This window comes from Octodon degus, unplaced genomic scaffold (genome assembly GCF_000260255.1).
Source record: "Octodon degus isolate 3935 unplaced genomic scaffold, OctDeg1.0 scaffold00204, whole genome shotgun sequence".
Taxonomy (NCBI): domain Eukaryota; kingdom Metazoa; phylum Chordata; class Mammalia; order Rodentia; family Octodontidae; genus Octodon; species Octodon degus.
In genome coordinates this window covers 865297-878598 of record NW_004524780.1, presented here as the reverse complement: position 1 = coordinate 878598, position 13302 = coordinate 865297, and the positions used below count along the sequence as shown (strand labels likewise).

The 13302-nt window shown below is 49.2% G+C and overlaps 1 protein-coding gene across 1 annotated transcript in view; it reads right to left on the bottom strand.

Annotated features, from left to right (window-relative positions):
• Mboat2 (membrane bound O-acyltransferase domain containing 2) overlaps positions 1-13296 on the bottom strand; it is a 55584-nt gene extending 42288 nt beyond the window's left edge. The window contains exon 1 of the mRNA XM_004644603.2: positions 13150-13296. Coding sequence (XP_004644660.1) covers positions 13150-13224 — 75 coding nt within the window. The 5' untranslated portion in view covers positions 13225-13296. The remainder of the gene's footprint in view (positions 1-13149) is intronic.
• Between the last annotated feature and the right edge of the window lie 6 nt (positions 13297-13302).

Below are 13302 nucleotides of genomic sequence, written 5' to 3'. Positions count from 1 at the left end.
AAAAAAAAAAAAAAGAATTGTATTTTGGGCCAGGGATACAGCTCATCCAAACAGTGCCTTCCTGGCAAGCACAAGGTTCTGAGTTTCAATCCCACCACTGAAATAATCATAATAATTTATTTTCATGAAAGCAGCCTTTTTTAGGTGAAAATGCTTTTTTTGAAAATTCTATATGTCCATGAATTAAAGGCAAAATAATTACCTCAGTCATCTCGATTTCAGAGCACTATATCCATGTATAATAAGAATCAGGGTCGGAGGTAGTGGCGCCTTTCGTAAGCCATGATTTGGAGGCTGAGGCAGGATGGTCTCCAGAAGTCTGAGGCCAGCCAGGGCTGTACAGTGAGCATACGGCCAACCTCGACTAACCTGAACTCCCCATCTGACCCTGGGCTGGACCACATCTCTCCATTTTACAAGAGTTGGAGTAAGGCACAAAACTACAAAAGTGATTCAGTATCTTTTCATTACTTTTTAGAAGTATCTGCTTTTTATTTATTTATTTTTCTTATTGGCGGAACTGGGGATTGAACTCAGGCCCTTACGCTTGCCAGGGAAGCGCTTATTCTACTGAGCCATCTCCCCGGCTCCTGAAGTACCTGCTTTTAGTAAAGTACAAAAAAGAGAACAAGGCGAGTCCCTGGTCTGCCTGGTCATTACAGAAATGTACCTGACATCCTTCCATCTTTAATAGCCGAAAGAGAATTTTTTAATCTGCTCCAGCATTTTTTACCCATGAGAATCCCTAAAAATATCAGAGATTCTTTTATGGCCCCACGTGGTACAATCCTGAGTCTGTGGCGAAAGCCTTCCCAGGACTTCAGGCTTCTCCATGAACTGTCTCCCCAGGCTTTATCTTAAAAAGCTGCTGATGTCAGGCAGCGGGAGCCGAGGTGGCCTCACTCTGGCGAGGGCAGCAGCTTGTGGTCATATGGATTTAGAGTTCATACGTAGGACTTCTTTTTGTCATTGTGTACTCCAACACCCAGAGACACAGCAAGCAAAAGCTATATACACTAGTGTGAGGGAAAAAAAAAATCCTGAGGTTGGGTTTTGCGTTTTGTTTCAGGGTTTTAAAAGACTTTACTTTCCTGAAATGGAATTTAAGTTGACTAGGTTGATCCTCAGCCACATTAGCCTCCTACCTTTAAAAATAAATTCACCAACCCTCAACCCATATAAAAATTTTTCACAAGCAAGCTTGGCACAATGGTGCACACCTATGTTCCCAGCACTCTGAGAGGCTGGGGCAGGAGGATCAGTTCCACCACAGCCTGGGCCACACAGCAGCTTAACAAGTTTCAAAATAAAGAAAATAAAATAAAATAATGAAGAAAGGTCTGGAGCATAGCTTAGTACAAAGGCACTGAGTTCAATCCCCAGAGCTGCAAAACTAAATAAATAAACAACCAAGCTAGGTGAGGTAGTGTACCCTTGTGATCCCAGCACTTGGGAAGCTGAGGCAGGAGGATGACTGTGAGTTCAAAGCCAGCCTGGACTACACAGTGAGATCATCCTAAGCTGCACAGTGAGACCCTGTCTCAAAAAAGTAAATAAGATCATCCTAAGCTGCACAGTGAGACCCTGTCTCAAAAAAGTAAATAAGGGGCCCGGGAGATGGCTCAGTAGAATAAGCGCTTCCCTGGCAAGCACAAGGGTCTGAATTCAATCCCCAATTCTGTCAAAAAATAAAATAAAATAAAGTAAAAAGTAAAAAAATAAAAAATAAAGAACCAAGCAACCAAACTACATACAACGCAGCAACACCCCAAATCCCACTGTTCAATTATGATGAATAAAAAAAAAATCACTAGGAAAAAAAATAAAAATAAAAAATAAAAAAAAAATTAAAACATCACTAGGGCTAATGATGTCAAGTCATCATGTGACTGTCACCTATTTTCCCAGCACCGCGGAGAATGTGGAGCCAGGTTACTGGTCCGGGCCGTCTGGGGACCAGGCTGACAGCACCAGGACAACTGTTTCCTGCTCTGGACCCTTCCCGAATTTTGTGATGTTCACTGCCGCACCCTGCCCCCACCCTGCCATTGGGATCTGCACAGACACAACACGTCCTTGTCACTTCTATTCTTGGGGTGGCACTCACGGGAACAGCTGTCAGTCCTGGTATCAGGAGAGAAGGACGCTCGGAACAAAGCACACTGTGGATTCCACTTCAGCCCTGAAGCCAGGAGAGCCACTGCACAATAAATCACTCTGGCCCTGAATTGGTGTCACACAAGAAAAACCCAAAAACATCGGCCAGGCTTTTAGGTCGGCAGGACCTCGCCTAGCGGCGGGGCTTTCTCCGCCAAATGCTGCACTCCATGAAGTAGCCTTAGTAGCGGAGAACAGTCAGTGCTTGTAAAACCCGGGCTGCAGCAACAGCAGGGCGCAAGTCCAGCCGCACCCTCTCTCGGGGGCTCTGGGGGGCCATACCCAGGTTGGACCCTCCGAGTGGAAACAACCATTCAAAGAAAACTAAACTTGACATGTTTTGTGGCCAATTGAAGTATGAGATAACTAAAAGACGAAAAATAAGAAAGACATCTTAGGCCAGGGAGATGGTTCAGTAGAATAAGCGCTTGCCTGGCAAGTGCAAGGGTCTGAGTTCAATCCCCGGTTCCGCAAAAAAAAAAAAAAAGAAAGGCATCTTCAGCCAGGCATGCTTGTCATGCACCTGTGATTCCAGCATTAGGGAGGCTGAGGCAGGAGGACCTTAGCAAGTTCAAGGTCAGCCTCAAACAGACAGCCAGTTGCAAACAACAAATGTAAGAAATGCTTCCTCAGCTACTGTTGGGCAGGGCTTCTGAGCCTCCTGTGAGGCTGCTTGCACTGCTCTGCACTGCTCCGATCCTAATCTGGTTGTCCGGGTTCCAGGTCTCAGCGTGAATAGTGTGCGCTCAGATGGAGCACCACACGCCAGCCTGCTGATGAGGGCTTGCAGAGTAAACCTGAGACTTCCAGAAACATCTGAAAACACATCCCTGGATGTGTTCAAAATTCCAATTTCCGACCAGGACTCGGAGGGAGGAAAAGGCGAGGGAAAGAGGATTACGTTGTGTTCAGTGCAGCAAGCAACTCCCACAGTGAATGAGACTGCAGTGTGCTCCAGTGTGGACTCAGAAATAAAAAGTAAAAGCTTGCTCTGAGGAAGCAGCGCTGGGGCTGCACACCTCAAAGACCAGCCTGCCCACACCTGGCCTGGCTGCACCCCACCTACTCCCCCAGGCACTGGGACAGAGGATGGACTCTGGCACCAGCAACTGCACCTGCCGCAGGACCTGCCAGCCAGGCCACAGGCCACACCCACAATAAAGACTCCCTTGATTTGCTGGTAACACATCGCTGGTAACCTAGGAAAATCTGCTTCTTTTCCACCCTGATTTTGATGTTCTGAGACAGGGTCTTACTATGTATTTGAGGCTAGCCTTGAACTCACTGTGTAGCTCAGGCTGGCCTCCAACTCAGGGTGATCCTCCTGCCTCAGCCTCCCAAGTGCTGGGACGACAGGCCTACAGCAACATGCTTGGCAGCTCTGGGGCCATTTCTGATGCAGCCTTAACTCCTGGGACTTGACTGCATGTGTACACACCTATCTTGAAAGTTACCACTTGCATTAGACACATTCTATGTAATCACGCTTTACTGAGCACTTAGTAGAGTCGTGGTTTTTAAACTAATGGTTTTGCAAAGGCAGAGGCCTCTCTCCAACGCGGTGGTTACAGCACAGGTATCACCTGGACCTGCTTCTTGTGTGGATGGCAGTTTGGTCCATAATCTACATTCAAAGAGAAAGTTAAAGGAGTCAGAAGTGTTGTTGGTTCGCACGAGCACAGAGCTATTTACTTTAATAACTGGAACTGAACAACTTAAATATACATAAAAGTGTATATTATCTGCACCTCTAACCTTCTTCACACAGCCAGTCAGCCAGATGTGGTGATGCATATCTGTCATCCCAGCACCTGGGAGGCTGAAGCAGGAGGATCCCCACAAGCTTGAGGTCAGCGTGGGCTACTTAGTGAGTTCAAGCCCAGCCTGAACTATAGTTTTTACTCTGTCTCAAAAACAAAATCACTTCCCTGGTAAGCGCAAGGGTCTGAGTTCAATCCCTGGTTCCACAAAAAAAAAAAAAAAAAAAAAAAAAAATCAAACATTACAAACCAGCTTTGTCTGGCACAGAAAACTTAAAAAAACTGAAGTTTTCTGTAGCATTTGGGTTATAACAGGAAGTTTACTGCAGGAACAAGCCCAGCTGGGTTGAAGCCTGTGGCTGGCGCCCTCACTCACAAGGACACAGTTCACCTGCTCCTGTGAGCTGGCTGGGGACTGAGTCACCTGCTGCTGGTCGAGTGCCAGGTTTGCTCTGGGCTGGAGGGGAAGGCGGAAGGGACACTCCCATCTTCCCCTTCCCCTTCCCCTTCCCCACACGAGACAGCAGGACACTGCCCATGGCAGCGCTGTGCAGTCTACAGTCCGAGGAGGGTGCTTCAGTCTCGTCTCCCGGTTCAAAAGCTGACAAAACCTCTCCACTCCAGCCAGGGGACCCTCTAGCTGTGATGCTCACATGTGTCTTGTTACCTTCCCCTCTCTTGGAGCAATCATCAACCACCCCCAGCTCACCCCTGCTTTGCCTGTCTCTGAAGGCTACAGAGTGAGGCAGCGAGACTCAAGGGCTGGCTTCTCCTTCGCAGACAGCTGCTGTGTGGTCCCTCTGGAAGGTGACGCCTTGAGGGATGCACAGCAGCTGCAGAAGAGGAGGCAGCAGGACTGTGGGGAGCCCCCAGCCAGCAAAGCGGGGCTCCCAGGCTCCTGATCCCAGCCTGATTCCCATCCAGGAAGGCATGTGTGTGGCAGAAGGAAAGTGGCAGGGCCAGGTGGACCCCCCACCTCCCAGACCCCCCCCCGGGGGGGCTACCCCTCCCCCTGGCTGACTCCTTGAGGCACTGCACTTGTAAGACTGACCAGCACAGAGCTGGGCACAACAACACACCTATAATCCCAGTCCTTGGGAAGGAAGCTGAGGCAGGAGGAACACTGTGAGTCTGAAGTCCAGTGGCTGCCTGCAAAGGTCCGTGTAGACCCTGACGTCCCTGAGGGTACGGGGACGTCCCTGGGAGAGCTCAACACCACCAAGCCTGGCCTGGCCTCTGTGCACATCATGTCCATCACAGCCACCTCAATCTGAGGGCAGACCCGCGACCCACTACACCTTAAAAGTTGAGGAAACCAGGACTTCTAGAAAAGGGGCAACTTGTTAGGGCACACAGCAAGCAAGGGGCAATCAGAATGGGGGCCACTCTGTGTCATCCTGGTGCAGCTTCCTGTCAACATACTTAATGCCAGGGATGGCCCAAAGGACCAAGGGCAAAGAACCTGAGGAACCCGAAGCTCAAGAAGGAGCCCCATGAAGAGTAAAAGGGCTGGGGAGATAGCTGAGTAGAATAAGCATCTGCCTTGCAAGCACAGGGTCCTGAGTTCAATCCTGGGTACCTCCAAAAAAAAATTTTTTTAAAGTGAGTAAAACAACACACACCGTAGATGTCACCTGAGCAGAACACAGTGGGACAGAGCAGGGGCCACCGCCCACCTGGGGCAGCTCAGCCCCCAGGAAGGTGAGGCCCCCAGAAAGTGAGGACGCTGGTACACAGCTGCCTGGCGCTGACCACAAGCCAGAAGAAAGGGTGAGGACATAAGGGTTCCCTCAACCCTTCCTGAAATCACAGACAGGGCACCAAGGAGACAGGATGGGGTGCAAGTGCCCAGAGCTCAGGACAGACAGGCAGGACGCGGCCAGCTCTCACCTCAAGTGCTGCACAGCGCCCTGAAACGGTACAGGCATGAGAGACAGCTCTCTGACAGGACTCCAAGAACCTGGCCTGGTGGCGCAAGCCCATTATCCCAGCACTAAAGGAGGGAGAGGCAGGTGGAGCCCCAGCCGGAGCCCAACCTGGGCACCTCAGCAAGACCATCTCAGAATAAGAAATAAACAGAGGAGAGGATGTAGCTCTGTGAAGGCTCTGGGTTCAATTATCAATAAATAAATAGGTCCCATGCACACACGTATCACATTCGCAAGAGGCCCAAACTAGGCCAGGGACCAGACAGGAGAGGGGAAGCTCTTTGGGGAGGCAGGGTTCTGCTTGAGGCCTGAACAGGATTGCCAGGCCACAGAGGCCACTAGGGTTACAGCCTGGATAGAGGCTGAGACAGAGGCCAAGGAAAAAGGGATGGGCTGAGCAGATGACAGCAGGGTCTGGTTGCAGGGGCACTTGAGACGCCTGTGCCCACCGCTGCTTCAGCATCTGGCTGGGGCTGTGTGCAGAGATGGCTGTGAGGAACACAATGCTCACCATCACCACCCCACCCCCGACAGGCTACTGTAGGGAGCCTGGCAGGAAGGGGCCCCAGAGGGCCTGGCAGCAGGCAACCAGAAAGGTCCCCACATCTAGACCTGCAACATTCTCCATGCAGTTGGTGTGCAGAGTCACACGAGACAGAGGGAGACTGAGCGGGACAGACAGTCAGACAAGACAGACAGGATCAGGAAGAGAGGTGGATGCTGCTCAGCTAGAGCACGTCCTGCTTCAAGGCTACACTGCTCAGAGCACAGTGTATCAGGAATTTAATTTTCAAGGGCCAGGGAGATGGCTCAGTGGAATAAGGGCTTGGTTGGTAAGCGCAAGGGCCTGAGTTCAATTCACGATTCTGCCCAAAAAAAAAAAAGGGAATTAAATTTTCCAGGCCAAGAAGATAGCTCGGTAGTCTAAGCACCTGCCTGGCAAGTACAAGGACCAGGGTTTGATTCCTGGTACCTGATAACATGCCAGCCCCAGGCTGAGCCACCGAAACAAAAGGTGGTAGCACTCACATGTAATGCCCAGCACTGGCAAGGCTGAGACAGGAGGATCTCTGTGAGTCTGAGCTGTATAGCAAGACCCTATACCAAATAAATGATTTAAAAAAAATTTTTTTTGAAAAGCAATTTATGAGACTGGGCATGGTGGCATGTGCCTGTAATCCCAACACTTGGGAGGCTGTAAATAGATAAATCACTATGAGTCTGATATAGTAGTGAGACCCTGAACACCCTGTAGATCCTTCCCTAAATACAAAAAAAAGAAAATAATAATTTATATATTTGGTACAGAGTCACTACACAGCTCAGACATGAGTGATCCTCCTGTTTCAGCCTCCCCAGTGCTGGAATTATAGGCGCACACCACCACACCCAGTTTTGGTGGCTGGCTGGGCATGCCCCAAACAGGTTGGGCGGGGCATGTGATGCAGGAATCAAATCCGAGTCCTTGTACTTGCCTAAGCAGGCACTTAGACCACTGAGCTATCTCTCTGCAGCCCTAAAAAAAAAAAAAAAAAGGAATTTTCCCAAATCTCCTGATATATTATCACCTTCACATGAAGTTTCATGATACTGTAGGAGTTACACAATAGAGGTGTGATGAAAATGCGGTCAATTTTCACCTTTATTTCACTCTCTCTCTCTCTTTTTTTTTTTTTTTTTTTTCAGAGCTGGGGACTGAACTCAGGCCCTTGTGCTTGCCAGGCAAGCACTTATTCAACTGAGCTATCTCCCCAGCCCCTCACCTTTATTTCAAATAAAAGACATAGTCACAAATCCCCTCATAGTCCTCCCTCTCTATTTGAACATACTCATCCTGTTATGGTGGTGTCTAGTTGTCCCCCTAAAGCCTCAGGCAGTCATGTGGTGGCTTCCAGAGTTTATGATTAAATCATGATCCAATGCTGGGATTATGGGTGTGCTCTACTCCTGCTCTGGGGTGGATAATCTGCAGTACAATGTAAGGAGGAGAGAGGTTTGCAAGCTGCCCCTCCCTTGGCTCTTTGCTGAGGCCTTGAACTGCAACCCTGTGTGATGTGACATTCTGCCTTGGAGATAGAAGATTAAAGACTGAAACCTCCACAACCTGTGAGCTAAATAAACCTTTCCCTCCTTAACTTTGGACGTAGGGTACTTTGTCCTAGCAAGGAGAGAAGAGTAGGGGGGAACTACCCGCTCGCCCCCCCCTCCTGTCCCTCTCTTGGGACAGGAGCTTTCTTTCTCTCAATAAATATATGCTTTAAAAAAAAAAAAAAAAAAAAGGAGAGAAGAGTAACTGAGACACATCCCATCATCCTTGCTGCTTTCTGCAGCAGCTCTAAAGTGCTCTTTTCTGACTGTCTTTAGCTGCACTATGCTGGCTGCCTTGATGTCCTGAATGGATTCAAAACATCCCCCTTTCCTGGTCACTAGGACTTCAGCAAAGAGCGTGGCACCAGATCTGGTGACCAAGGTGGGTGAGAACACAATGTCATATCTTCTTCCTGACTTCCAGCTGGATGGCCTCAGCAGCAGTGTTCTGCGTAGTTTGTTTTGTTTTTTGTTTTGTTTTGTGGAACCTGGGATTGAACTCAGGTCCTTGCTCTTGTCAGGGAAGCACTTATTCTACTGTGCCATCTCCCTGGCCCCCATCTGCGTAGTTTTGATCACACAAGATAAAGACTCTTAGGAGTCTGATTCCCCCAGCCTGCCATGCTGCCCCCCTCTCCCACCCCCTGCATGCTGAGCCACGTGATTCAGACTGGGCGTGGTGGCGTGTGCCTGTCATCTCAGCTCTTGGGGGACTGTAAACAGGTGGATCACTGAGTCTGATCTAGTAGTGAGACCCTAAACACCCTGTAGACCCTTCCCCCCCCAAAAGAAAAAGAAAAAAAGACACATAGGAAAGAAGACTCCAGAGCTGCTGCAGAAAGTAGCAGGGGTCTGAGTTCAAACCCCAGTTCCACCAAAAATAATTAATAATAATAATAATAATAATAATAATAAGACGGACAACCTAAACTATTTGGCGCAGGTTTGGCCTAATGGCTAGGATCACTAGGGGAGAAAGAAGTTCAGCTGTAATATGGGTTCCCTGGCCTTCATTCAGTAAGTCTGGGCAGCAACTGGGAATGTATGCTTTTCATAATCATTCCAAGGGTGTTTTGTGGTTTTTTTGTTTGTTTGCTTGTTGAGTCGGGGTCTTCTACAGCCCAGGCTGGCCTGGAACACAAGGCGATCCTCCTGCCTGCGCCTCCTGAGTGCTGGGACCACAGGCTTGCTTTGTCACACGGGGCTCCACTGCTCTTTTTTAAATGGGTGTGACAGAGAGGAGAGAATGGGAAAGTACACCAGGGGCTGACGCACTGTGACTCGGGTATGAGGGAGAGAAACAGGGATGCTGTCTGCCATGGTGACAAACACCAGTTGGGGAGGACCTGCCACCCTCAGATCGACTGCTCTCTCCTGCGCCCTGCAGCATCGCCCTGTCCTCTCAGGAGACCCCAGCAGGAAATGCAGGGTCAGAGGGGCAGGCAGGGTGAGGCCACAGCTCGGGGTCCCTGTAGCTGTGTCTCTGCCACCTGCTATCACCGCTGGGGGCTAAGCACAGCTCACAGCAGCTGCCCTGGTCCCCGGTGGTTTCCTGAACCTGTCCACATCTTGGCAAAGTGCTCTTCGTGTCTCCTTCATTACCCAGCACAATCGTCTCCTCTCGGATACCTGAAACCCAGGCAGACAGGAAACACTGGATGTGCGCCAGACCCTAAGTGCTCCAGGGCCCAGGGCAGGAGACATGGCCCACCGATGAGATTCAGGAAGAGATCAGCTTTTGGGGTGCAGTGCCTGTGGGTGGGTGGCAAAAAGGTCAGGAGTCTACCCTCCGTGGGGCACACACCACCAGTTCAGGGCCAGCTGGGTGACATAGTAAGTTTAAGGCCAGCCCCAACTACCCTGTCTTTAAACAAAAAAAAAAAAAAAAGGTTGATCTGGGAACATTTCCAGATTCTTTGTTTCACTTCAGTACCTGCTTGGAGACTTTAAAAACCTTCCATGCCAGCAGCGAATACAACATAATTATGTCCAGTAATTCCTAATATCCTGACATCTACACAACACGTCTATACCTTTTTCTTTTCTTTTCTTTTTTGGTGGTACTAGGGATTGAACACAAAACCTTTATTTACACAGAGACACACCTCAGCCTATCTTAAATTTTTCTAAATATTGAAACAGAGCCTCACTAAACTATTAAACTGCCCCAGCTGAGCTCCAGTTTGGCATCTTCCTGCGTCAGCCTCCTGAGTGCTGAGATTATGAGTTCAGGCAACCACACCAGGCTATGTATCTACTCCTTTTCCTTCACGAGGCTCGCACTTCATCCAAGTCCTTCCTCCAAACTGACTCTCCATGTAGTCCTTTAATCTTACCTACCTAGGAAACGTTATCCTGGCAATAAACTTGCCAGGAAAGCAAAGCCTAAAAAATGAGAGGGAACGTCAGAGGCTTGCTGGGTCTTTCCTATGGAAAGCACCATGGAACCTCACTGGAGTCTGGATTTCATATTCTTACGTAAATTTAAGGCTTCCTGATCTCAGCTGGATGTGGTGCTGCACATCTGTAATCCCGGCATGCAGGAGGCTGAAGCAGGAGGATTGCTGAGAGTTCTAGGCCAGACTGAGGGACATAGTGAGGTCAAAGCCAGCCTGAACTACACAAAGAGATCCTGTTCAAAAAAATAAAAGAACAAATTGAAGGCCTACTGAAAACTACCCTGGCTACCTCAAGGTCACTCGGAAATTCGCAGTAAACATTAAGTCACCTAGCCCATGCTGGCCAAGGGTCTTCCTAATGGCCACACATCAGCGATTTCCACCATCTCACAAACTCATTTTAGTTTTTAAAAAGAAAGTTATTTTTATTGCCTTAAAGCCTTTTCTTCCTGACATCAAACCACTGCTTTTATAATTCCCTAAATTTTCAAAACATTGTTAATTAGCACATACCAAATTAACATACTCACAAGTTATATTTTTTACACTTTTCATTTCCAGATTTGCCTTTTTCCTGTTGAATCGCGCTTAAATTTGATTACAGCCAGTTCTTGGGCTTTCTCTTAACTTGACTCAATTACTCATGAGTTTAAAAAGTTTTCTGTTTTGCTTGATTTTATTTTATTTTATTTTTTATTTTTTTTTGTACCGGGGATTGAACTTGGGACCTTGCACTTGCCTGGCAGGTGCTTCTACTGCTAAGCCACATCCCCAGTTCCTTGATTCTACAATCTCAGTTTTTCATCATTTGAAAAGTGGTATCAACAAACAGGTTTGTAGGAGCTTCCAAGAAATCATTTATTATCACCATGAAAAAGGCTTGCGTGCCACTATCCCCATATTCTTAAGCCTTGCTTGGAACAGAGAGAACAACACAAAATGCTTCAGGAATGACCACACAAGTGTGTGGCTGTCCATGGCTACACAAAGTTAAGAGTAGTCACAAGCCAGGCATGGTGGCACATGACCGTGAGCCCATCATGCAGAAGGCCGAGGCAAGACCATCACCACAAATTTGAGGCCAGACTGAGTGACATAATGACACCCTCATTGCATCTCAAAACAACAACAAAGAAAACAAAACAAAACAAAAAAAATTTAGAATAGTTCCAACAAAATGAAAGTTGTCCAAGACACTAACTACATCATGACCTGCGGCTAGTGAAGCGGTTCAGTCAGAACAATTTTAAATCCTGTCAACTTCCCTTAATTCTCCTACTTATTCCAAATACAGAAAAGAACTTTCTCCAGATTGCTGATATGTAAATTAGTTCATTAGCATTAAATCAGTTTTAAATGATAAGCATTATATAAATGCCCAGACATCAGCATTTAAAAATATTTCACCAGAATCGGGAGGGGCAAAGAGACAGAGAAAGTAGGGTAAGAAGGAAACATAACCTGTTCCCCTACAAGAAATTCGAAGTCTAAGCTTGTGTGCGTCTCCCTCGCTTCTCATTAGCAAGAAAATTTTTCAACAGATCCCACCCCCTGCGGCTGCACACTGGCAGCAACCTATTTAAGTCTGAGGTGTAATACATTTAAAGGTCAGAGACTGCTCTGCAGTTTGGAAATCGGTGTGTCCTCGGGGCGCTCAGCAGCCCTGAAATCCTTAAGTTCGGATCAACTGACTAATAGAGAGGCCCATTTCATAAAATTAGGGAGTAACTGTTATTACGCGGGCTTTACTCCCCTTACATGAAACACGAGGGACTGGTCCTTCACAATTAACCAGAAGTTAACCCTGAACTATGAGCAAGGAAGACACATTTCCACAGCAAGCAGAATTTTTTAAAAATACTCTTTGAGCACACTTGGGTCTATTTTATTTGAAGCAGTAAAGCAGAGGATAGTTAATATGCTACGAGAGCTCCCAAGTCCTTTCCACGAACAGCAGTGTAGACACCGAGGAATCCTGCATCATACACGAAGTCCCTGAGGACAGCAGAGTCCCGCTGAGGTCAGTGACCACTGTCCCCTGCACAGTGCACGCACTTGCGCTCCAGGTACACCTCGGACAAGACTACACCAAAGTGCCAAAGTCAATTAACTCCCTTGGCCTGGGGCAAGAGCAGTCACCTCCACACGCTGGCAACGGCTGCCCCCAACGTGTGTGTCACTCTGGACAAACACTTGCAAACTTTTCTCTTCGGAGTAACAATGGCTGCTTTCTCATCCAGCGGTGTTAATTCCCAGTCAGCCTGAGGGCCACTAAGCAATCAGGCTAGAGTGGCCTCACTTATATGCCACCCACCCACCCACCCACACAGTGTCAAATGTTTTCTGATGAGGACAGCGCAGGGGACTGCGCCCACAATGCACCAACTTCAGGGACCCCACGTCCAGCGATCATCAACTCCCCTACACTTTTTCTTCTCACCTTTGCCCTCCCCTCCCCCTCCTCCTCAACAGCCTTCTCGCGTCTCCTGGGGTCACCAACTGTTCGCAAGTGCAGCACCTCTACAGCCTTTTGCACGTGTGTCTGGGACCCTTGGCTCCAGGCCCCGCAGCACCTCCTGGGCATCAGGGAGCGTCGGGCCGGTACTGTCTCGGGGCACGAACTGCATGCATACGCGCACGTCGGTCCCAAGCTGTCGCCGGCGCGACCGTGAAAGGCTGGGGCGCCGGGGCCAGGGACAATGCCAGCCTCGCGCCCCTCGGTGCCGGCGCCCGGCACGGCCGCCCCGCCCCCACCCCGCCCCGGGCGGTGGCCCGGAGGCCCGCTGAGCCGTCGCGCGGCGTCGCCGGGCCGCGTACCTGGTCGATGGGCAGCTGCACGGCGTTGCTGAGCGGCTGTAGCAGGGTGGAGCCCGTGGTGCTCGAGGTGGCCATGGCGCTCGCGCTGCGCCCGGCGACGCGAGGATGGGGATGCAGCGGCGCGCCCGCGCCAGGGCCGCCCGCGGTCGGAGC